Genomic DNA, 25408 nt, shown 5'->3' with positions numbered 1-25408 from the left:
TCGCTTCTTAACCAAATTTTTTTTTCTTTTACTTAAAGGAGCAGATCCTACAGAAATGAAAAAATTACCACAAAATTTTCAGCACTACCTGAAACAAGGCAGCATGCTACAATGAAATAATATTTACAAAGCAGAAAAACACAGCTGTAATGCAAATATTAAAGAGAAAACAAGCACTAAATTGTGGACTTTAAATACTAGTTTTTACTAATACTGTCTGGATGATGTAGCGAAGATCCAGTCTCCACCATGTTGTACAAATACATAGCAAGACACTAATCTGGATTTAGAAAGGGTAAAAATACAACAGCCAAACAGACAGGAGAGAGCAATAGGAGAAATCAAAGGCCAGAGTCTTCCACGTGAAGTGGTATCAACCAACCTTTAAAAGCAGCTGCCTCCTTCTACTGACTTTATAGGAAACAGGCTCTGAACTAAACATACTCCACATCTCACCTGAATGATACCTCAATATTCTCTAGATTAGTGTGAACAACTCCAGATGGGTGAAATAATTTAGTCTAATCACACACAGCAAGTAAGAGAAAAAGGCACACAAATAAAATCTGACTCCTTGTTAGGTGCCCAATCGAGCGAGTACTGCAGCATTGAAATGGCTCTGCTACGAGAAGAGACACCACAGTTGGGTTCTTCAGTCCTGGAAGGGACAACACTGATGGGGAAATATGACACATGTCTAGAAAATGTTTCTGTATTAAAAATTAATATGGAATTAATTTTTTTAAGTCATCTTTCATAACATAAAACGTAAGGGTAGTTTATGAAACTCTCAGCTTAAAATAATGTCTCGTTTTAAAATAAGAAGGAATTACTTCTTCATGAAACAAAAGCATATAATTAAACTCTCTGATAAAGGATTTTCCAGAGCATAAACACATACATAAAAATATCAGACATACTTGTGGAATATGGAACACTGGTGACTGTTAAAACTGATGGTCCAGAAGACACCTCTGGATCAGGACTACATGTGAAGGAAGGTGTGTCAGAAAGAAGATTGCTCTAAATCTGCCTTATAATCCTCACTATTTATCTCCCAGAATAGGCAGCAAATCATCAATTCAGTTTCTTTGTAAATCATGGGCTCTGCTGAAATTTTAAGTATGTAGGAGTGGGTATTTTCAGTTGATTTAATAAAGCCATCATGACAAACGTGTATGTTGATGAGTTGTATTATTTTTATTGCATTAAGTATGAACAAAAATTTAAAAACTAGTTCCTGCATTTACCTTCATCTCTGCCAGGCAACTGTTCAGAAACAGATCCAGAAGAATCTTTCCTGGAGAGGGATCTTTTAGTCTTCCCTTGCCCTGTACGACTTCTCTGACGTACCATAAATCCACCAATACCTTAAGAAGGAAGCAAAAATTCAATGTATTGATAAAAACTGAGCTCCATAGTAAGAACAAGAGCCAAGATTACTATGCAGTTCAAGGGGACTGCTGCATCTAGAGGTATAAGAATGAATCTGAGATACTTAAGTCATTTTAATTCAGAGTTTTATGAAATATTTCTGAATTTTAATGTCTTGGTGGATATATATGTAATGATCAAACAGGATAACAATTATGGGACTGTAAGACATCCACAAGAAGTTCAAATCACCAAACCTGGCAACTTTCAGATGCTGGATTTCCCCTCCCCTGGCAAGCTGAGGAATTGCTGGAATTAACTGTCAATCTACCAAATGAAACCTACTAAAGAACCTCAAAAGACCATAAAAAACCCCTCTACAAAGAGCTCTAGGAGACTCACCACTCCATATGACGGTACTAGAGAAGAACATACCACAAAATAAAAAGATAACTGTCAACATCATACTGCCTGAAACTCCAGAATCCTTCACTGGAGACTGACTGCAGCATTCCTGATCCTTTGCAGATGGTGTATATATATGCATGTAAATGTGTCAGATACAGGTTTGTCTAATTTTCCAGGGAAATTGTTGGCTGCAGAAAACTAATAGATGTATTCTGCCTGGATACAGCTCAAGTGTTTCTGCACCCGGGACACACAGTTAATCCACAGTCCAGATAATTAAGAGTCAACTGCACTAAGAAATTAAAATAAATTAATTCATCCAATAACTGAATTCATTAAAATTCACTGTCAGAAGCAATCTGCAAATATTTAGTAAATGACTCTTATCGAGTATTTCAGAAAATAAGAGAACTGCAAAAAGTTCTCTGAAATTCAAATATTGCCAGATGTACATAAATACACACACATAAAAATTCTCCTTCACCAATCACACAAATACAGTCCAATTTCCTATCAAGTTAAGAATCAATACAAGGTATAGATTTGAAATACTACAACTGACAGCACACTAACAACAGGGGTACTGTGGACACACAATTGTTTAAGTTACTTTATCCTACCAGGTCTGTATGGTTTTCGTTTCCTTTTTTTAATCCCATCAGCTCCTTCAGCCACTTTGGTATCATCATCCACAGCTTCCCGTTCAGGGCTGGAATCTGATTTTCCATCACAATCCAAAAGATCACCTTCTGCAGAAAAGAGGCAATGGTAACTTTAACTTGAAAAGGGGAAGAAGGTATTTTTTCCACAGTTTCTACATCTGACTGATTTCTGAGAAACTGATTGAGAACGGCTGAGATTTTTCTGAAGGGTGACAGATAATCTCTGGACACTCTTGGGAAACCCACTCTATCTCTACACAAGGAGCCAGTATATACACACATTTCCTATGAGATGCTGTTGAGACAAAGCCAGAGAATAAATGCTATAGTTACTAAATGTGAATATGAGAAATGTTTTGCTGCCTTCTTCAGAAGCCTGTGCCATCACCGTTTCTAAGTGTCTGAGCAATCTGTAGCCATGCATCAAGGAATATGGAACCAATTTACCAAGATATACTTCCTTTTGTTCACTGTCCTCTTCAGCTCTGTTTGGTAGGGCTTTTTTTTTTTTTTTTTAATTGAGAAGACATTGAAAAACTGCAGCCTGCACTTGGAAAGTAATGTTTAATGACTCTTAGTTTAGAGCGTTCATGACTTGAAGGCGTGTGACTGACTGAAAGCAGACTTACTATGAAGAGGAATTGGACTTATGTAATAGAAAATTCAGCCCAAAGGAATTACTCAGCCTGGAAGATGAAGACTGTAATTCAGAGTTAGTGTTTATATTCTGTGGGAAAGAAGGGTAGAAACAGATGTAAAGTATGCTGACATTAAAAAGCCTTTGGTGTTGAAGAAAGAGGGAGTTAATTCTTCCTGATATCCCCCAAAAAGACCTTACATCTTCATTTTACTGTAAAGCTTTTGAAATGTTAAATATACTCTCACCCCTGAAAAGATATTGGAATTCTGATTTCCTGCTTTGGGTTTAGGTGTATAATTCTACATGGTCTAAAACCACATGCAGTTGTAAGAGGGAGAAATACTGTTGTAAGAGACAGTTGGACTCTTTCATACCACTCCTGCTGTGGTAGAACTACATCCCTCGCTCTTCCACACGCTGAGTCATGGACCAGAACTTCCCATTGTTAAAGACCTTGCTGAGTTCCACCAACAAAGCTGGTGGCTTGGCAAAGGCCACCAAGCTGAAGCTCCCAAAGCAAGCTCAACTTTCAAGTGGACTTTCAAATGTAGAACACCTGATGAAATGCTGAACCTGATGAAAGCCTAAAAATGAGATGGTAACAAAATTACCATGAACTCGTTTTTTTTTTTCAGATAAAGCCTCTTTTTTTTCCACCTGGAATGTCAGAATCTAAGTAAGGGTTATTCCTTTTTCCCTGGAATTACTACACTGTGTTACTCCAGTCAAAGCCATGGTACAGCTTTATTCATCCTGATGCTCATACAAAAATTCCAGATGTTCAGGGAACAGGCACCAATCCACTCTACAGAGCAGCTCTACACACACAGAGCTTCCAGGAAATCCACCCAATCTACCATGTGCTTGCTGTGCTGTTGCCTTCACATATATGAATGTGCTTTAACTCTCAAAAAGGCAATGAAAGGTGATCAGAACTGAAATTAAAGTCTGTAGAAGCCTTGACTCTCCCTTTCATACCCTGCTGTCACATCTATGTATCTTGTTATCTACTTGAAAAGTAGATAGAAGCCAACGAGCAGATAATTAAGTCAGACAAAGTTATATAGAAAACAGGAACACATTTTTAAAAGTAAAGATGATTGGCCAATGAAAAAGAACAATGTAAGGGACTAGTTCTCTTTCTTGATGTCTCCAAACCAAAATCAAAAGCTTATTTTTTCACTTTTAACAACCCAGTTGATGAAGTATAAGAAAGTATGAGATGAAATTTCAGTGTTTGTGTATTGCTAGGGTAATGTACCAAACCCTGTGATTACTGAAAGAAGTGAAAGAAAAACAAGTAGTTAAGTGTTTTAAAGGTTATACACAAATAAAGGGAAGCTATTATAAAAAAATACACTTCCAGTCAACAGCAGAGAGTAAGAACGTGCTAATCAAACAACAGGAACCATACTTCTATCAACAAGTTAACACTGAAACTTCACTGACAGTTAAACTACAGAGTTATCTCAAGTACACTCTCTGTATCTAAAAAAAGCTTCTTTTGACATTTAATCTGACTAACACCAAGGTGATGTTGCATAAACAGAAAGCACTTTAGGCTGTGGGGAGGTGGGGTGTCTGTGTGCCTCTGCTCCTCCCCTAACAGACACCTGCATGACTAATGCAATGGCTTTCACACATTGAAGTTAAGCCTTTCCCCAGGCCATGGATTAACACCTGTTCTACCAACACACTTCTCAGGATGCACAGCCAGACCATGGCAAAGGGGACAGGAGAATGGGATTGCACCATGTTGGCTGCTGTTCCTAGCACTGAAGAGCAGGGATTTGAAGGGCCTGGCTGCTCCTACGTGGTTTTCCCACTCTTGTCTCCCACTTTTGGTCATTTCTGGCTGTGGCTGCTGTGCTTGCTCAGCTGTGAGGGAAACAGATGAGACAAGTACTGGTGACACTGAGACACACGGATCCTTGCTCTGTGTCTAGCCTTGCAGGGGAAGGAACTCTCCCAAGGCATTCTACCATTGACTGAAACATTGTCCCCATACACAGGGGTGTGTTTGGATAGGCCAGTATTAGCCCAAATCACCGACTCTCAAGTCAGATCACCTTGATTCTTTAAGAAAGAAAAGAAATACCCTCAGAAAAGAGTTTTTTAATCCACTTTCCCATTTGATTTTATTTTAACACCAGTTTCTCAGCTTTGCTGAGCCAATGTTACCACTTTCAAACAGTGCTTGCACTAACTTTGAGAGCCTCAAAATGCACTTGTACTCAGTGAGTGCACAGTGCAACCCAAGGATTAGACAAAAAGTCATCCCATATTTCCAGTGTTGGCAGCCTTAGAAAGGTGAGTTTCCTATAGGATGGATGACCCATAAACAGGACAAAACCAATGAAAATCCCTAAAATGGACAACAATGAGCCATGGCTACTGTTCAAGTAATTTCCATAAAACATTCTGTACAGAACACAGGAGTATCAGTGTAATAAAAACTCCCAGGGATATCTGCAATACACACAGGTACTGCAACACTCCCGAGCTACAAGACATGCCAAAAGTAGACTGCTACCTCTACTGTCATCCATCTCCCCATCTCTTGAGTGTTCTGACTGGGCATCTGGGGGTGTCTGAAGCACAGCCACACTGTTCTGATTTATAATCTTCAGTTTAAGCTTTGGTTTCGTCCGTTTTCTTCTTGGTACTGTAACAGTGAGGCTCTGTAACTGAGACATGCCGGATTCTGTCAAGCAGACTCCATCCTGGGTGTATGTCTTCGGTGGGTCTATAAAAGTTGAATGAATCATAACAGCAATATAAAACTCTTTAATTTACAAGTCTTAGATTTTTCAGGAATAGCACTTATAAGAGTTAACAATCCACATGTATGGAGCTGATCCGTGAGTGAAGAAATTGGTCTAAATAAAACTGAGGTATCTGACACTGTTTTACACATTACAGTCACAGCTTTATTGCCCAGAGTCTGATGTCAAATCCAGCAACAATCCATTACATTGCTATGGAACAACCTATATCAAGGACTCATTAGAAAGAACAATGTCATTATGGAAACTGGTGCCTTGCAGGGTATTTCCATATCACTGGCACTCACAGAAACCTGTGCAAGTCTTACTTTGGGTTCCCATTGCTGCTCAGTCAGGGCCCCCATCCAGCCTTCAGCACTTTACCTTCACCATCTTAATGACCTTAACTGCCACAACTCCTGGTAACTCAGAAAAGTTAATCAGTCCTATTTTATAGGCAGACTAAAACCAGGTTTTATCAAGTGAGCTGCTCAAAATCAAATTGGAAATTGTGGGTAGAACCCAAGTCTCCCAAGACCTGCCAGACTGCTTCCTCCTCAAGGTGTTACATGACAGCTGAGTCTATTGATAAGCTCCAATATTCCTTAATTCACCACGCAGAAAGGCTCTGTCACCTGCGCTGGGGCACTGCAAGTGGAGGTTTGGGAACTTTCAGGGAATTACCAAATAATGAAGAGGCTGCAGTGATGCTTCAGCTCCTTGGAGCCAACTAAATCACGATTTGATAACGCAGGTTTTGCAAACATACAAATATCATAACATTTGTTCCCTTTAACCGAAAAATATTTTCTTAAGTAACATCTCACATCACAGCTGGTCTTGAACACAATTCTTCCCAGTTGACTGTCTTCTTATACAAAGTTTAAAAGGTGTGTGTTTCAGAAACATCTCATAAACTCTTTTTCAGATTGAAGATTTGAGGGGAGAACCTTCTCTCAGAACTAAATTTGTGTGGTATCAAATGGAAAAAAACTTCAAAGTGATGGAAGCTGTCCTACCATGATGGAAGCTGCTGGGTGCTATCATTATAAAAACTGACTTGTGAGTAGGCTTGTCCAGATTATAAATTCCTAGCACAATCCAGACAAATACAGAAAAGTTGTGTCCTCCTACAGCTAGAACCTGCAAGCATTTGTGTACATGCCTGACTCAGCCACACTGTTATCACCACTGATATTAAGGCAAGCAACTAAATCTGCAGGATCAAAGCATAATTTAAAGTAATTATTATAGTGCAGGTATGGCAGGCAAAAGAGAAGAAAGAAGAGAGAATGAAAAAAATGGAAAGCATGCTGTGGTAACTGAAGGATAGTTAATGCTGTCTGTTATAAAACCATAAAAAAAAGGAATTTTTGTCTCATGTAAAAAAACACCCTTAAAATATGCTAAATGATTAAAAATTAAGCATTTACATTCTTTACCTAGTTCTTTTGATTTTGAAATAATCTGAGCTCCAACTGATGAATCACAACAGTCCAAAGAAGGCACTGAAAAATATAAGGAAAATCATTTCAACTTTTAAAAATGGTGACTTGATTTAAACTGAAACTATCAATTTTCCTTCAGACAGTTCCATTAAACTCCCTAATTTATACTGTTGGCAACATTGACTGGCACCTTTAAAATGAAGTGCTTTTCAGTGTCACAGACGATGTGACTACAAAACAAGCCTGATACAAACTGAAGTTCTCCAACTTCCTGGAGCCAAGAATGGCATTGGAATGGCACTGAACTTAATGGTAAATTATCTCCTTCTACTGGGCCAAGGGCAAATGAATACACTGGACCTATTGGGTTGGAAAGGAACCTCTACACTAGTCATGATGTTCAGGTTTTGGTGCCCTAATCATGAAAAATGGGAGGGCTTTGTGAACTGGGTATCGACCAGCATTTCCCCAAGGAGGGGCTGGCACACTCTGGCAGCTTTGCACACAAGATTACAGAGGTGTCTGTGCTGTCAGGTCTCTCACACAGCACACATGAGAAAGCTGATATATCTGAGAACAGATGATACAGGACTGGCTGAAGTTAGATAGGGTAATTCTTAATCAAGATAAGAATATCAATAAATGGAACAGCAGAAACTCAATCTATACTCTACAGCTTGTGTGCTATGGGGAAGTACTGGAACAGTGTGACTGAAAAAATAATGATCAAAATGTCCTACTACACGTGGCTACTGCTGCTGTGGGTAGAAATGCTCTTTCCACCTGCCTTAACTACATAGCTGCTATAATGCTTCACTAACCTCTGATGTGTAGACTAAATTTTACTATTAGTAGTGACTTCACAGAGATTATGTAGACAGTAAGTAAAGTGAAAATTAGGAGCTTCTATCTCGCAAACATTGAGAACTAGAATCAGAAAACCTGTTAGTTTGGCACAGTTAGCATTACTACACGGGCAAGTTTATCCACGTTTTTTTCTTTTTTTTTTTCCTAGAAATCTTATTCATGCTGAATTTAAGACCTGGATAACACCTGGAGTATTTACTTTGTGTCTGCCACACAAGATGAGACTGCTGAGGCTGAGCAGCTGTGGGAGGTTCAGTGTGTCATGTCAGACCAGTGAACATATGCTGCTGACCACCCCACACACATCCTGGGAATAAGGGCCAAGACCAGGAAAAGCACAAAAGCTTCCAAGTAACACTTAGAATGAATATGAAAACTACAGAATTCTTTCTAAGCATATAAACAAATTTACAGTCCTTTAAAAGTTTTATGTAAGGTGTAACTAAGATATAGGATATAATCTATAGGAAACCAATATTCCATGCAATTAGTAAACAAAAGAAGCCTACATGAATTGCTGGAAAAGTGATACACAACAGTGGGAGGAAAAGACAGGGAAGAAAATAAATTGAAAATGACATTTTGTAAGAGACACGGAACTGAAGGGAAACAAAAAATATGGGACAAGCTGCAGGATGGAAGATACTCAAAAGCACTGAATTGAAACAACAGAAAGAAGGCAGATTGTAAGAACTACTCAAAGTGGAATAAAACATTATCTGTTCATTTAATTGGTTATAATTCACAAGATGTTTTAAGACTGAGATAGCAATTATTGAATTAGAATCTAAGGTAAACAAAAAATTCAGAAAGACAGTCATAAATGGGAATTTGAAATCCTTATTTAAAAGTCAAACAACAGATAGCTCTTCTAATCCAGGTCAGATAGTGAATAATTTTAACTCTGGAGACTGAATAGAGTTGAAATGCTCAAATAAACAAGCTGATAGTGACAAAGGTGAGGCCTTCAGAGACCCACTCACAAAAACTGCACAAACAACCAACGTTTGAAGGCAGTATCAAACAGACTTCCAGAAAAGGAGCTAATTAGAGTGCAGATTAAGGATTAAAATCAATAAAATGGATAGCAGAAAAACACCATATTGTTAGAGAAAGACTGTTCAAATGAGAAAAAAAAATAAAATCGAACAAAAAAGTGCTTTCTGAGGCATTCAGCTGAAGTTTAACCAAAATTGTTAAACTTACTTGCAAAAGGGTTTAGACATGCTGAATATTGTACAGCATTTAGCAGTTTCAGCTGAAAACAAATAACGGCACAGAATACAATATGATCACAAGAACCACAGTTTCAAAAAGAAAGGGGCTGCCATTTGTAAGGCTGTAAAAGAAAAGAACAATTCTAGGAAGAAATGAAACCATCAGAAGAAATGGTTGATGTAGAAATACAGCACTAGCAGAGCACTCATTATTGGGTGCCTGCATAACTGTGTGAATGACACAGGGATGTTTCTGTAAATATAGTAACACAAGAACATTAGAGCTGACATAACAAATGTCCCAAATAATAAAAAAATTCAAGAGGTAATTTTTTAACATACATTATTATGTTGGGTTTGTATCTTGTATTTGTAAAGTACACAGAATTAGGTTTCAGAATGAAGAAAAATTTAATTCAGTTTAATGAAAATGGTACAAGAGGGGCTCCCAGCCATAACGTGTATCACTGGCAGTGCTGAGCATCCCTGGATTGGTAAGTGATACCAGCTCCCCAATGCATCCATGGGCATAGTTACTCGAGCCCCAGGAGGAATAACTGCACAAAGGCAGCTACAGGAACTGCCACCAGATCAGCTGTAACTGGTTACAGAAAACCAGGCAGAGCTGGTCCGTTTGCAGAGGAACAAAAACAGCACCAAGGGAGGAGGAACTGGAGTTTGGATGGAGAGAGGATAGGAGGAGGTGAGGAGGGATGAAATTTGCAGATGGGGCATGTGATGTACAAGGGCAAAGGACAAAAAGGCAGAAGTGATGAGCACATGGTCAAGAACTGCTTGTCCAGGAGTGAATGAGGATGAGGGACGGACACACCTCTCCTGAAGGTGCAGGAATTACAGCACAGGGGAAAAGCTGCTGCTGCTGCTGCCCAAAGGAGCTGTTAGCACCTCAAATTCATGAGAATTTGAGAAAATGTTCTACAGGGCAGAGCAATACACTGGGGGACATGTAACTTGAAACTGCACTAGAAGGAACCTCATGAAACACTGGTGAGAGATGATTATTTCAAAATAGTCTAGTAATGAAGGTTTCTGGTATACTGCTTTGGAGTAAATCTTACCACATTCTGGCTTTTGATATTTATGTATGTTCAAGAAGAAAAAAGCTATTTGATCTTTTATTTTTGTTTCCTGAAGAACACTTTGTAAAATTATAAGGTATGATGAGATAGGGAAGAGCTTTTACAAATTTAAAAAAGTTTCCATTTTCTGAAGAAAGTAAAATGGAACCTCATTCTCTTTACCTACACACTGGAACCATTTATTCTTTAATCACAGTGAACCTGCAATGTATTGGTAATTTCGTGGGTTAAGGGGCTCTTGCCTCTTCTAGAAAGAATGTGGTTAAAAAACCTGTAATAACACTTGCAACACATCAAATGTAAAGGGCAAGAACCATCCCAGTAAGAATCCCATAATGTGGTACATTTTAAGAAGCTTTCTACTGCCAACTAACATTTGTCTGTCTAAGTTTATCAAATACTAATTCTTCTGACTTGGAAACAAAAAGTTATAGCAGATTTTCAAAGGAGTTTTAGAATAATTAATGGAAGACCAAAACATTTCATATCAAAGTACATGCAGGTATTTCTATGAACATGCATCAAAGGACATATTCAGACATGCAACTGTGCAAATGTACTCATGTTAGAGAAGTTTTATATATACTGAGTCAAAACAGGAAAGAATAAGCAGACAAACTTGTCTTAAAAAAAAAAAAAAAAGGTGACAAAAACTGCAAAGAAAGCTTGGTAACTCCCTGACAGGTCTTGCAAGTCTGGTTCCTATTTCTTGGAACACAAACCTAAGCAACACGAGTTCATGGAGATGTGCAGGAAGGACTAACTCAGGGGACAGCTCATGCCTGGAAATGAAACATCTCTGATATCATCTTGTGAAGTTGTTCTGTCTCACATACCATGGGCTTTAATTATCTTGAAAAAGCAGTTCTGCCAGCTCCAAAGAGAAAGGAAGAAGGAGTATTTCTTACTTGGATCTTTTTTTCTTCAAGTACTCAAAGCTTATTATCCAAATAAACAGAAGACTGTGTTGTATCTGCAAGTTTCTTGGGTTTTCCACTTACAAAACATCCTTCTTTTTGAATTTTTGAAAGTAGATCTCAGCAATGAAGTGACTTGTAGAAAAACAGAAGCATTACTCATTCTTCTATTAGTGATAAAAATGGGTTACTTGGAAGTGTTCCAGCACCTTGTGTAGTTGATCAGGGAGTATATAAACCTCCAAGGTCAGGTCAGTAAGTTATAATTACTGCTGGGATGAGGACATGCCAGTGTAAATGGACATTAGATGCTCTATTGAACTTTTCTTGGCAGACCTCTTGAGCACATGCCTCACAAAATCTTCAGTCTTGATCAGGAAAGCCAATCTTACTTGGTGGATATGACAACTTCTTGGTGGATATGAATATTTCCTGAAACGTTTGCTTAGTTCTTGTACCTTCCTCCTACTGTTCTCTCATGACACCCCACCAAAGGGTTAATATGAACACTAATAAGCTTATGCTAAAAATGGGAATAGTTGTCAATGTTAAAGCAGCAGAGTGAAGCAGAAACTCCTGTGAGCTGACACACAGAGAAAACAGACCTGGGATATCACTCTTGCAGCAAGACCATAAATCATGTCATAGGCCAGTGTAACTGCTGACAGGCCACTCACAGAACATTAACCAGCACCATCCCATGGAATCAGATGCTGTAAATGTGCTTAAGCTGCAGTAACCTCAGCTCCTGAAGTACCACTGCTGTAGAACTGTAATACAGACTGACAAGGCAGTTGGTATCCATGTCCAGAGAAGTGCAAAGTTCATCAGAAGGAACCATACATTTTAGCTAACAAGCAAGTGACAACTCCTGAACAAAAAAGTATGGCCAGTTCTTTCAAAGATTGCAGCTAGGGAGGGAAGCACTGGTCTTGAATACTGGGAGAGCTGAGGAAAAGGCATAAAGGCATAAACACGAGGGAGGAGGGGAAAAATGCTTACACAGACTGTTGGTACAGGTACTGCTGCCTCAAACAACCTCAAAGCATCAAAATATAAAACCTTTTTCTGCTAAGAATTAATTTTCAGATTCTTCTGCAGTTGTAACTTTAGACAACTGGGCTTTCTTCGTTGCACTTGACAGAGTCAGCTGCCTATTGCCCTTTCGATACCAAATGCTTTTAGTCCTTTCTCCATATCTTCAATAACTCAACCCAGAATTCCCCATTAGGTTTCCTCTGGCCTTGCAGCCAAATCACTAGAGGGTGTGAAAGAGCTGAGGACACTTCCACCAGGGCCCTTAAAATAAACATGAAAAAAAAAAATCTTACTTCTACCACGAGCCAACTCTCCATCAGAGACAAGAACCGTAACACATTCCCAAGCCTATTTATCGCAGTGTGCAATCCTGCCATTGGTTCCGACCGTCTCCTTACCGTTTGTTGGTGGTATGTATGGCCTACAAATGGTACAGTCAAAACCCATATCAGCTATGTTTTCCACTTCCTCCTCTGTGTTTAAGTTCTGACAGATTGCATGCATCCATCTAGAAATTAAGTGGGGGAAAAAATACAATTTAAAGGAAAAATGTGGTGTTTCAGGAGACCCAAACATCAGCCTACGGTCCAAGTAAATGTGAAGTAGCTGTTTAGTTTGCATTCTTTAAGGGAGAAACCACAGAATCAGGTTTTCCACATACAGCATCCCCCTGCTGTGGTGTGTATATGGAGTAGCAGACCACCTATTTCCCTTCATGGGAAGGAACTCTACAAAACAATGTCCCGGACCAAATATGTTTTAGTATTATAATTTTCTCCCTATATTGCCATCATTTCATACAATGTAATCCAGGTTTAGCCTCCCAACAATAGTCTTGTGAGGTAAATTAGTTTTATTTTTATGGGACGGGGGGAAGAGACACAGATTGATTAATTAATTTGCCCAGAGTCAGATAGTTAAGTCTGTGTTACAACTAGGAATGAACTACTAAGAGACTTCTGAGACTCAATGATCCAGTGTTCATTACCACAAGACCATTCCCTTCATCTTTATGCTTTTACATTAGGGGGAAAAAATTAAAATAAGCCTTAAACAGGAAAAACCTGTAAAATATTAGAAATCCTTACCGATCACATTGTCTACACTGAATTATGAGCTCCTCATCCCTGTACGTGCGATAACAGATTGGGCAGGTGGACAAACTTGCACAGGGAGCACACTGTGTGTAATTATTTTGCCATTCACATCTTAAACCTGGAGAAGTTGCTCCACAGTGTCTGCACCAAACACACCTGCAGAACAGACAAAATGACCTGTTACTTTCAGTTCACAGGAAGATTACTTTGTGGCTCTTCTCCTTAGAACAAGGTGAGTAATTAAGTTTTAACTTAGTCTAACAACAAATGTTTAACAACATTTATAATACTTTTTTAACAAAGTTCCTTCAAACTGCAAAAACAGGCAGATGGGTTTTGTAACAGCTCAATGGGTCAAAGGAGTTTCTGCTTCCAGTTGCCATTCACTTTTAGATCTGGAGGCTTAACCATGTGAGAGGTCTAGTCTGTTTGTGTTTCACCCAAGTAAACCAAATGGTTTTCAGAGGGTTTTATTTTGAGAACAATTTGGTGAAGCAGCCATTCTTTTTTCCAGCTGAACGCTGGAATGAACATTCCAATGAATGTAAATTGGAAATTTTTTGGGGGTAAGAGTTTCAAAAGAAAAATTTTGTCCACCTCTACTTATGCGTTTTTTTTGGCATGAAGAAGCAGTACCAAGAGGAGATAATAAACTGATAATTGAATGAAGCAATTCAAAAGTATTTTGTTTGCTTTAATACACCTGACTTAGATACAATTAAAACATTATTACAGTTCAATTGACATTACAAATACAAAGTGACAAGGAGAAACAGAAGAGGCCAGCAGTCAGGACTTCTGACCCCAGACCCAAACACACCATTTGCATTTCCAGCCTCCCTTTGGGACAGTCTGCAGGGGTGGATCCAGGCAGTATGTGTGGTAGCTGATGTCGCAGTCATCACAGAGGAGGAGTCTCCCTGGATCTGTGGCTTTCCCACAGGCTTCACACACTGTGCACTCCAGGCACCTCCAACCTTTGCTGAGCACCACTTTAGTAATCTGCAAATGGCAAGGTGCAAATGATTTGAAAACTGCTCTGTGAAGTGTGATCCATGAAGGTCTGGAGCCCAGGATGCTCATCTGGACACAGCACCCACGTCACAAGGGGCTGTTTGTCACTTAAGACTTTCTGAAGCTTCAATAAACAGGATCGGATCAAACAGATCCTCCTTTTTACCTCCTTTCTACCCTTTTTAGAAATGGATGAAATGTTCCCCTTTTTCAGTCACTTCACCTGGCTGCCATGACTTTTCAAATATCATGGAGAGTGGCTTGGCAACTACATCAGCCAATTCCCTCGGGATTCTGGGATGCACCTCATCAGGTCCCAGGGACTTATGCACATTCTGGTTCCTCAAGCAGTCACAGATCTGATCTGTGGTCATGATGGGACCACAATAACCAGTGCTGGGGTTTGTTTTAGTCATCTGAAGCAAACAACTAACTTATTGGAGTTAATATGTAATGTAAGAGCAGTGCATAAACATAAAGTCAAATTATAATTGCATGAAACATGCATATGGCATTTTGTAAAGTACATGTAAAATAAAGTTTTGTGACACGTTGAAAAAAAAAATCCCACTTTTACATAGATGTACTTATAACCAATGAAGAGTGTATAGTGTATACACTGCAGTAAGTAGCTTATTTTGTGCTTGCTAGGTCATTTCATACCATTCAAATTTAATTTTCACACATTCTCTCCTAGACTAATGAATGTAAAATGTATTAATTAACCACTCCAACTGCTGTCAATTCTGACAGCCAACAGGCAAATTGAATCAACTAAACCTTATGCCCCCAGTAAATGAAGATGCAGTATAATTTTTTCTTTGTTTTTAATTCTGCTTGTGTTTAGGTTTTAAGCTTATATCTCAAACTGTTATTTTAACCAACTGCAGGATAATCAGCACTATTTATGGTTGTGAAATTACAAAAAGGTTAATTTCTCTTGAGGCAATGCATACTATAAAATGACATTTAATTAAAGTCTTTCACAAGTCGCATACAAATAATGGTCACATTAGCTGATGAATATCTAACAAGTTAATGACTCCCCTAATTACCACAAAACCAAAGGCAGCATAGTGCTATTAAAGTACAATATGTAAACAGTGTAATCAAATGATTTCTTTTATGTAACAAAAGCACTCACCTTAATACTGACACAGTACGGATGGTAACACTGACCACACTGAGAACAGGCAAGCAACCTGCCCTCAGCACCTTGGCCAAAACTCCCACAAACTACACACATATCCTGGAATGACAGAGAAGAGCAGACTTTCAACACGTGCCAGACGCTACATTCTGAAAACATATACCTGTAAAATCCAGCTACCTTGCTCTATAATTTAACTCCTAACAAGGACATTCATTCATTTTTTTCCTAATTAAAAGCTGGGAAACAAAATTAAAATACAATAACTATTATCCTAACCTGATGGAGAGTGAACTTGTCACTGTTAGAGAAGAGGACAACTGTATTATGCATCGAGTTTTCTTCCTCATCTTTATTAGATGAAATATCCATAGTTGTGACCTATTAAAAAACACAAAACATGAAGAGCAAGCACATCACATTTTCTAAGACATGAGACAAGGTGAAACTTTCTCTAAATATGCTAGAGAATACAAGCTTTGCAAATATTTATTCATATAGTATGAACTTCATAAAAAGCTACCTCCATCAGAAATTGCTATATTAATTCACATTTTCACATCAGTACAAGTATTATCAGTATTATCAGTTTTACATACATATTCTCTCTCTCTCTCCTCTGCTCCCCTTTACACATTATCCCATTGCACTTCAAAATGAAAATGGAAGAAAAGAGATAGTCTAAGAAAAAAATCACTAAGCAGAAGTTGTCATACTGTGCCCAGTCTGGTCTGTTCCCTGCATATAAACACTTCTTATCAAAAAGTTAATTGCAGTGACATACTTTTGAGTATTAATTCAAAGAGCAATTGCAGAAATGTAATTTCTCCCATATTGCCTAAAATGTGGTTTAGCTAATGTTCCAAGTATGTTAGAGGAATAAGCCAGAGTTCTAAAGTTACTTGCTGTAAGCACTTTCTTTATGAGGTTTATCTATCTTGACCATAAAAACTTGCACTGAACTTGAAACAGCTGTTTTGATCTCAATCCATAAGCTCTGACTGTAGACAGTCATTTTCTTTTTGATCAAGAGATTGGTACTCTGACCTGCCCTTTATTAATTCAGCATATACAGGCACATACAGCTTCTCAGGAAGAGAAACAAGGAAAAAAAGACTTCAGTTGTGTTCTGACCTTCATGCAAATACTGCTATGAAGAATTTGCTATCCATGAATTTAAACTAACAGGCCCAACTATTTATTCTCTGATCCAGTAAGATAAGGGTACAGGGTTCTATATAAAAGATCGAATGCAAGATAGAGAAATATAACCTTGTTTTACCAGCTGTTCCAATTTTATAAATGGGGATTATTTTAAATACAGTATAAGTCTTATACAGATAGTTTTGTTTAAATAATAATTTAAATATTTTACAAGCCCAAACATCACTCTAGGGACAAATATAAATATCATTACAACAGCTACAGGAATCCTTCTGATACACTGTTACTGGAATTCAGCTTTTACTGAGAAACAGCCAAAAAGGGAATATATTATATTAAAACATATATATATATATGTTTTAATTACCAGTTGAGAGCACTGCAGCTGTAACTAGCTAGTTAACCAAAAAACACGTGAAACACCTTGAGACTTTCAAGGAGAGGATTTCCTTTGCTTGTTTTTCCACAGGTTCCACCAAGTTCTTGGAATTGCTTGCACTTACAAAAGAGCAGACTTGGAAGGACAGAAAATATTCCCATTTCAAACATTTAACTGGCAAAAGCTGGTCTCTTGGTATTGCTAACTTCACCTACCATACAAGACAGCCACATCTCTGCTCTGGAACTCTCAAGCTGCCATCTATTTGATGACTCAAAGGATCAAATTTCTGAGGTAAATTGTGGAGAGTGATGTCCATTTTGTATTTATAGCAAGTTACCTAACATGCCCTAACCCTGGGGACAGGGAAGTCTGACTGATGCAACTTACTTTGTTACCAAATTCTTTTGGCCAAGTGCTTCACCAAAACTACTCAAAAAAAAGTTAAACCGAGGAACGGTCCCTGTACTGACACAAGACACAAGATAAAGAGTAGAATAAATTATCAGTTTTCTATGTGGGAGAACAGCACTAGTGGAAATCTGACAGGGCATGTCTGCTAACAGGCGGTGCTGTTCAACACACTCGTGTGCAACCTGAAAAATCAAGTGAGAAACAAGGTGACAAAGCTTGCCAACAGGATTAGAATATTCAGAGTAATAAAACCCAAAAGACAACTGTGAAGAACTGCACAAGAACTTCATAAAGCCGAGTGCTGGGCTATAAAGTGGCAGATGAAAGTCCACAAAGTAAGGAAAAGAACATGACAAAACAACTGATAAGGATGATCAGAAATACGGAGTAGCTTCCATATAAGGAACAACTCCAAATACTGGTATTCTCCAGTGTGGCAAGACAAGAGTGGACTGAAAAGGAGGAGAACTGATGGAGATCTATAGAAAATGAGTGGCATGGATGAACTGAATAGAAGCAGCTCTCCACTGCCTCTTCTTTAAGAGCAGCAGACTAAGGGGCAGGCAACTAATCCAGCAGGCAGCAACTTAAAACAACAGACTAATAAGCTATAGAACTGAAAAAAGTTAACATGGTTTCCAAAAGTTTTTAAAAATGAGTGGGCAGATCCACGAAAGAAAGCTCCAACACAGGCTGCCCAAGACAAAGATACCACCTCCTGTTCAGCAAGTCCCCAAACCACAAACTGTTGAAATGTCTCCTTCTGTTCTGTACTCTCCCCCCAGCACTCAGTTTTGGTCCCCTGGGTAGAAGAACCTCTGCTCTGATCTCCTATGGCTGCTGTGACATTCTCACACACAAGCCTTGCTCTCCCATTCTGTGTCATTCCAGTCAGTGCTGCCCTTTACCCAGCATGTTTTCCATGCAAGAAAATGGAAGGAATGCTTAAGACTCCCAATGGTTGTGTCTTCAAGTGGCAAGAGCAGTGTAAAATTGCCTCAGGTCCATCAAGCTGTGGTGTTCCAGTTCTTCATCACCAGCAGTAACAGCCAGGCTTTATCAAACACCCCCTGCTTTTTAGGGCTTTTTAGTTGGTTTTATAAAGTATTTTAATACAAGAATTATAACTGAATAAAATTACGTTACATTAACAGACTGCAATATGACTTTAAAAAAAATGTTCTTACCCCTGGAATGACCACAGTCCCAACTCCATTCTTCAGTTTTGATCTTCCTCTGCCACCTCTTCCTGAAAGACCAGCACCACGTGGTCTCCGCTTCCCTGGGAATCCTGATCCACGGCCCTATTCAATATAAGATAACAATGTAAATGCAACCTGAAGTTCTTTTGTTATATGGGATTCAAACTTGTTCAATGCATCTTGGGAAAAACATAAGTAAAAAAACATCCTACGACTTCAGGTGAACGTGAGGCCACGAGGCCATAGTCATTAAATCACTGCATAAATCAGTAGGAAATACCTTTAACTACTTACATGGCATAATATGATGACCTTTATCACCAGTGAGAAAGCAGCCAAAACCAGGAATGTTTATTTTATGCTCAGGAATAACTGGAAATATTGGTTTTTTCCCCCATAGTTGCAAAGTTTCCAAAATAAATTTGTTATTCTATGATTCATTTTCTTTTCTTTTTAAGCAGTCAGTTCAGACAGTCATGGGACTTCTGAAAAGGGTCTGGACACTTGATTACTTGTAACCATAGATGCTTTTCTTATGCTATGAATAATCAAGCAAAACCTGGAATTTATTAGGATGCAATCCTGCTCCCAAAGCAAGAGCTGGCTCCACGAAACTCTCTTAATTCCGCAGATACAGAGAGAGCTTTTTATATTAATTCTATCAATTACACTCAGATCAACATTCCCCATAACGTGCTTACACAATATTTTTAGACAGCTTTTTTTCTCCCTTCCTTATTTAAGATGCAGCTGCACAGTTGCAGTGTTGTGCTTTGGAGTATTCACAGTATCTTCAACTACAATTAACTTTGGAAAAGCAAGTATGCTTTTAATAATAATTACCTGTTATGCATACTGTGACTTTGTTTGAAACGTTGTTGTTTTCTGGTTTGTTTTGTTTTTTTAATTTCAAAAGGAACTAAGCACGAAGAGGATTCCTAATCCTCCCTTATCAATTCCAGAGAGAAAAAGAACATATTCACAACATCCCCAAATTCTGGTTGGTATTAGCAGACATCTTTACAATGTGTTTCAGAGCCTCTAATCTGTGTAACTGATAATAATTATGTCATATACTCAAATAAGCACCTTTCCTACTATGAAATAAGCAATGAGATTATTTATTTGTGAATAACCTCAGTTCCTAGTATAGCCCAACTCCATACAGAGTATCTAGATATGGTGCCCATATCCAAACATTTGCTGTAAAATACTTTTAATAGCAAGGCAATCCATAAAACAGTGTTGATGGAACCACAAAGCTCCCAGGGGACAGTGTCCCCAGCACTGAACAGTCTTTACTGATGGAGACACAAGTTCCCTGGATGGAAAGCAGCTCTATGGGCTCGATATTCCTTACAGTGTTTTTCAAATATGCCTTCTGCCTTAAAGAAGATATAGAAGTTTATGATCATAATCAAAAGGAGAATTCTAGGATCCCAATGTTAAAATTTTATTAACATCCATCTGTTAATGGAAAGAGAAATCCAGTTTCTCTCACACAACAAGGTAATATATCACAATGCTATTTGAGGGGTGAAAGGAAAGATGCTACTGAAGGCTATTTATATGTACTGAGGTGAAACAAAAAATGTTGTCCTTAGATATCTATGGAGTTAATACATATGCACACACAGGACATACAAGCATCATTTTTTTAAGATGGAAATTCTTCTGACATGTCTCTTATTTTCTGTTTCAGATGAGGTATCAGTATTGTTATTTTCACACAACTAGTAACAGGAATAAACATGTATCTGTATCAATGTTAATGCTGAATATTAAGCTGAAAATTAATGCTTGAAGCAGCAAAAGCTAAGCTGATGTCAAATTAAAATAAAATTAGCATGAGAGTTAAAGTGAGATGAACGTAAATCACTCGGAAGCTACAGCTATCTGTCAATGTCATCACTTGGCTTTTTTGGCCTTTATTTAAAAGGTCAAAAGTTCTAAGTTCTACTTAGTTTCATCAGGTGTTTTTAATGGTAAATGTCACTGTGGATACAAGCTTTGGTCCATCTAATCAGGTAGGAAAGTTCTTATTTATTTCCCCATCAGCTAAAAATGATGTCACACTGAATGTACTCTGCAAGATTCCTCCACAGCAACAAATTCAAGCCATCCCTCAGATCTCTGCTCCTTTCCATGCCTGGCTTACCTTACTGCCAGTCTTAAGGACATTTTCCTTCTCAGGTAATTTATTTTGACAGCTACGTAAAGCCAACCACAAAAAGTGATGTACTCAACACACACAAAAATTGGGTAAGACAAAGTATTCTTTGCCAGTGGAAATCAGGGCAATGCCATCATACTGTACACTCTGGAAAGCACATATTTTTTTAACCTGAAAGCTCCAGAGTTTCAATAAATTTTAGAGGCCTTCAAACAGTAACAGAATGGAAGATTAATTCAGTTGTGAGATACAGAATTTCATCACTAGTCTCTACAGCAGAAAGATAGCAATGGATACATGAAAATAAATTCAAGTTATTTACCACTTTGATGCTCCAAATGGCACTGCCAGGAAGCTGTCTGGATTTAAAAATGTCCCGACCTTCTGAAATGTCTGGGGACCAGGAAGGTGGGCTGACTGTATTATTGGTACTCCAAGCCCCCTAGGATACGGTAGGTGAGAAAATAGATGTATAAAACTTTGCAACATAAAAAAAAATAAGAAAAAAAGAAAAAAGAAAAAAAGCAAGCAACAAAAAAAAAATCTGAAAAGCAAAGCACATGCAGGCATAGGCATTTCTATATTAACTTAAGTAGTCAATTAGTTCACTGAGTGAGAGGAAGGCAGGAAATTTTTAGGTTCTTATTGAAATATACCCTAAAACAAATACTAACCCACAACTGATGGTTAAGTACAACAAAGTGAGTTTTACAAAAAAGCATAATATAAATTGAAAGCAAGCAATCATAACATCAACAAATTACTTCCCTAGGTTTCATTGTATCAATGAAGAAGACAGTAGTTTGAGGTGGTAACATCCCCTCTTATATTCCAAATCACATTCTGAAAGAAGTTATGGCCTTAGTTGACCTTTGAGACTAAACTACCCACAGTCACAGCAACAAAAGTGAAACAAATGGAATATGAATAAACCACTGGACAAAAGAAACAAGGTGCCTGCATGTTTGCCATAAATAAACCGCTATAAAACCCCACAGCTAAATTTTTTTTCACCCCAGTGTTTTCATGTTATGCTGTGGTATCACATTTTAACATTACTATATACATGTAATAATACACATCCATACGGGGTACTTACAAACTCTTTTTAACTAATTGATTATGATCCCTACTTACATAGTTGTACATGGTGAGATACCGTATAACTGTCACAAGAAATAAGGCAAAACAATCAGAAAATGCTAAGATAGACAAGAAAAAAAATGCTGAAGTACCTCATACACTTTAAAATCTGTGGAAGATAACAGATTCTTAACACAAAATAAAGAGTGCAGGAGACAGACATCATAAATAACTTCATTCCAAAAGTACACATGAGAATAGATAAAGGATAATATATTTTCCTAATTCTGAATTTGTGAGAGTAAAAAATACCGAATATCCAGATGACAAGTAAAACATGAAAAGTACAGGTTTACCTTCTTGAGAATGCCATTCAGCAGCAAAATCACATGGATAACATGGAATAACCACATGCATACTAATGGTCCCAACTATCCATACAGACATAGCTGCTCACACGGGCAAGACCAAACACATTTACACCTTAGAATGCTGGCCTATACAATAATAAGTGTTAAGGAAAATGAGATAGCTTTGCAAAATGTGGGATTTTTCTTTTCGGAAATGAAATCTCTCCATCAGGAATGTGTGGGAAGAGTCATCAAAATCTCAGACTGTAAGGAGGTGTCTTGCTAACAGCTGCACTGACTGAAAATAGGGCTACCCCTCACCTGCTTTCGGGCCAGAAGAAGCATGGACAAGCCTTCCCTAATCCATGTAAGGCCCAGCCAGGTCAGCTCAATCTGCTGCTGAAGATGAGCATGAGCCAACACCTCCCATCCCCTTGAGGAGATGAGAAGAAGCTCATCAGACATCTCGTGCTTGCAGAGCTGGGTGGGCTGTGACCTGTGCTGCTCAGTGAGCTCAGTATTCAAATTGGCACAACAGAGCCAAAAGAAAGTTCATTAGTGACCTAAAAGCCTAATTATGCATAAAAGTCAGATGTTGAAAATGCCAACATTTGGTACAACACACAGTGTGTACACGGGTGGTTTCAGCATAAATCTGCTTTCTAGGAGTTCAGCTCTGCCTGCACAGGAAAGGGAACATGGACAATACAGCACTTAAAAAAAATGAAAACTTGACAACTCTGCCCACACAAGGTGGTAAATCAGACACAGAACCTACAAACTGCTAAGTGCCCAGACCACCTGTGTGTTTTTAAATGCCCATCATTGCCTCCCCTCCGCCAAGGTGCTTCTAAAATCCACTCCAGCTGAACTGCCAGTGCCAGCAACTGCTCACCTGCACTTGGGCTACAGTGAGTGTGCTGGATTAAACAGTTGAGATTGTAGGATTTTTTTTTCTACCCCAGTTTTTTGCTTGACTTCAGAGAGATGGTCATCACACAAACAACCCAGCAGATCAAAAGGATCATCAGCCTCTGACAGGGGAATGGTGTGGAGCAGAAACCTTCTGCACCTGCAAACCTAGAGATGGACGAGAGTCCCTGTTCACACTCAGGACACAAATTCATGACAGAACAGGGACACCAAGTCAGAAATGGGGGGAAAACAAGCAAAATGGACACAGAGGTTTGATTCATCAACTGACACACCAATTAGCAACTACATCAGCAGGTCTGTGGCAATAGGAAATTTACCTTAACTATACTAGTCATGGGTTTAATATCAAATAAACGTCAGTTTTAGCAAGATGAATTTAAAACATCAATTGAATTTTAATTACAGTTTCCCCCTATATTTCTAAAATTAATAATGCATAGTAAGTAACTGTTCTTATAAAATGGCAACTCAAAATCTGTATAGTAACACAAAGAAAATCTATGTATCATAGAAACAATCTTTACATCAATCTATAAAGGAGGCAATATGATGACTAAGGGTCAAAATTCCAGATCTTAAACATGCTGAAAATACTTTATCAACAACTAAAATTACCTACTCTTATTAGGGAGGTACAAAATTATTTTCCTTTTAAGAAGATACACTTTTCTAATGATTAAGTATATTCAAAAGATTAGAAAGCTAAATGAACATTAAATCTGAATATGAAATATTCAGTCTTGCAAAACAAAATTAATTGTATATGATTCATGAACCATATTGTTAAGAATTAAATTGGAAATTTAATCCAACTTTTATTGTAGATCAGAACAATTTGAATTCTTGGTCAGATAAACTTAATTAAAAACACACACTTCCACAATACTATAACCAAATGAAATACATCAAAGAGATGCATTAATTATATTTTGGCTTTTAATTAATGCCTACTACCACACAACACTGAGGAGAAAGTTCTATTCAGTTCATTTACATCAGAACCCCTGCAATTATTATGTACTGTGACAGAAACAGGAAGTTCTAATTCTCCATCATATTCTTGAGTCCTCAAAATTGAACAACACAGCTGCAAGTAAATTATAACAAAAGGAAACCCAATGTCAGCAAGGGTCAGGAGATCTCACTAAATTACCACTGACTGTGTTTAGCTGCTTAATGCTTTATGAATTTGACTGCAATCACAAGTGCATAAAACTGGATTTGCAATTTAATATTTAATGTAATTTTAGGGTTGTGAACAAACTTTAATCAGTTCAAAACACAGCTCCCCTCATTAAAAAAAAAACAAAAACCCAACCAACCACCAAACATAAAAACTGTAACAAAAACAAATCCTTGAAAAAAACTCTTTCTGATCTTTTTTCGAACATCTACCTCTACAACAACATCCTTAGTGGTATCATGTAAGTGAAGACATCAGAAATGCCATAATACCCAAAAAAGGACATACAACCAAACCCTTTTTGATGTCATTTTAGAAAATCTCTTGAAACACCTACAAATATGCAGTGAGTTGCACAATAGTGACAATCAATATCTTCATGATGAAAATTAAGTACCTCTAATCATGGTATTTTTTCAAGGAACACACTCTAAAATAATACTAAAATAATACTAAAATAATACTTATGGTATTAAAAAAACAGTAGAAGTCTATTATTTAATATGCAATATTATTTTACGAATCATTCTCAGCTCTACCTACCACTGTTACACTGCCACAATTTGTAATGCCTTCCATTTATTGACTTCATCTCATGCTTTCCAGGACACATTGTCATAGCAAAAATAACTATTTCAAAATGGTTCAATTCAAGAACACAGATTTCTTCAATTCAAGTACACAGAATGTACCCAATACCACTTATTGTATACCTCCACAGGAAAGAAAAAATAGCCATTTTCCTAGTGAAGATTTTTTTTCAAACTAGATATATGTCAGATTAGTCAATAACAAACTTAGATGATAATTTCTTTTAAGACTACTGC

General features: G+C 37.9%; 1 protein-coding gene across 6 annotated transcripts in view; it reads right to left on the bottom strand.

Annotated features, from left to right (window-relative positions):
- KMT2C (lysine methyltransferase 2C) overlaps window positions 1-25408 on the bottom strand; it is a 144340-nt gene that overhangs the window by 48514 nt on the left and 70418 nt on the right. For 2 of the 6 annotated variants that reach the window (XM_018089193.3, XM_018089194.3), the window contains exons 13-23: window positions 21352-21471; window positions 18842-18958; window positions 15977-16078; window positions 15692-15796; window positions 14354-14535; window positions 13525-13689; window positions 12835-12944; window positions 7292-7357; window positions 5618-5830; window positions 2403-2531; window positions 1251-1370 (exon numbers count right to left, since the gene is read on the bottom strand). In XM_018089193.3, the coding sequence (XP_017944682.1) occupies window positions 1251-1370; window positions 2403-2531; window positions 5618-5830; window positions 7292-7357; window positions 12835-12944; window positions 13525-13689; window positions 14354-14535; window positions 15692-15796; window positions 15977-16078; window positions 18842-18958; window positions 21352-21471 (1429 nt within the window). The remainder of the gene's footprint in view (window positions 1-1250; window positions 1371-2402; window positions 2532-5617; window positions 5831-7291; window positions 7358-12834; window positions 12945-13524; window positions 13690-14353; window positions 14536-15691; window positions 15797-15976; window positions 16079-18841; window positions 18959-21351; window positions 21472-25408) is intronic. The other 4 variants (XM_018089191.3, XM_018089189.3, XM_018089190.3 and 1 more) reach the window with 4 other exon arrangements.

This window comes from Manacus vitellinus, unplaced genomic scaffold (assembly GCF_001715985.3).
Source record: "Manacus vitellinus isolate BGI_N305 unplaced genomic scaffold, ASM171598v3 scaffold_12_pilon, whole genome shotgun sequence".
Taxonomy (NCBI): Eukaryota; Metazoa; Chordata; class Aves; order Passeriformes; family Pipridae; genus Manacus; species Manacus vitellinus.
The sequence above is the reverse complement of the archived record's forward strand: the minus strand, read 5'-3'. Positions and strand labels throughout refer to the sequence as shown.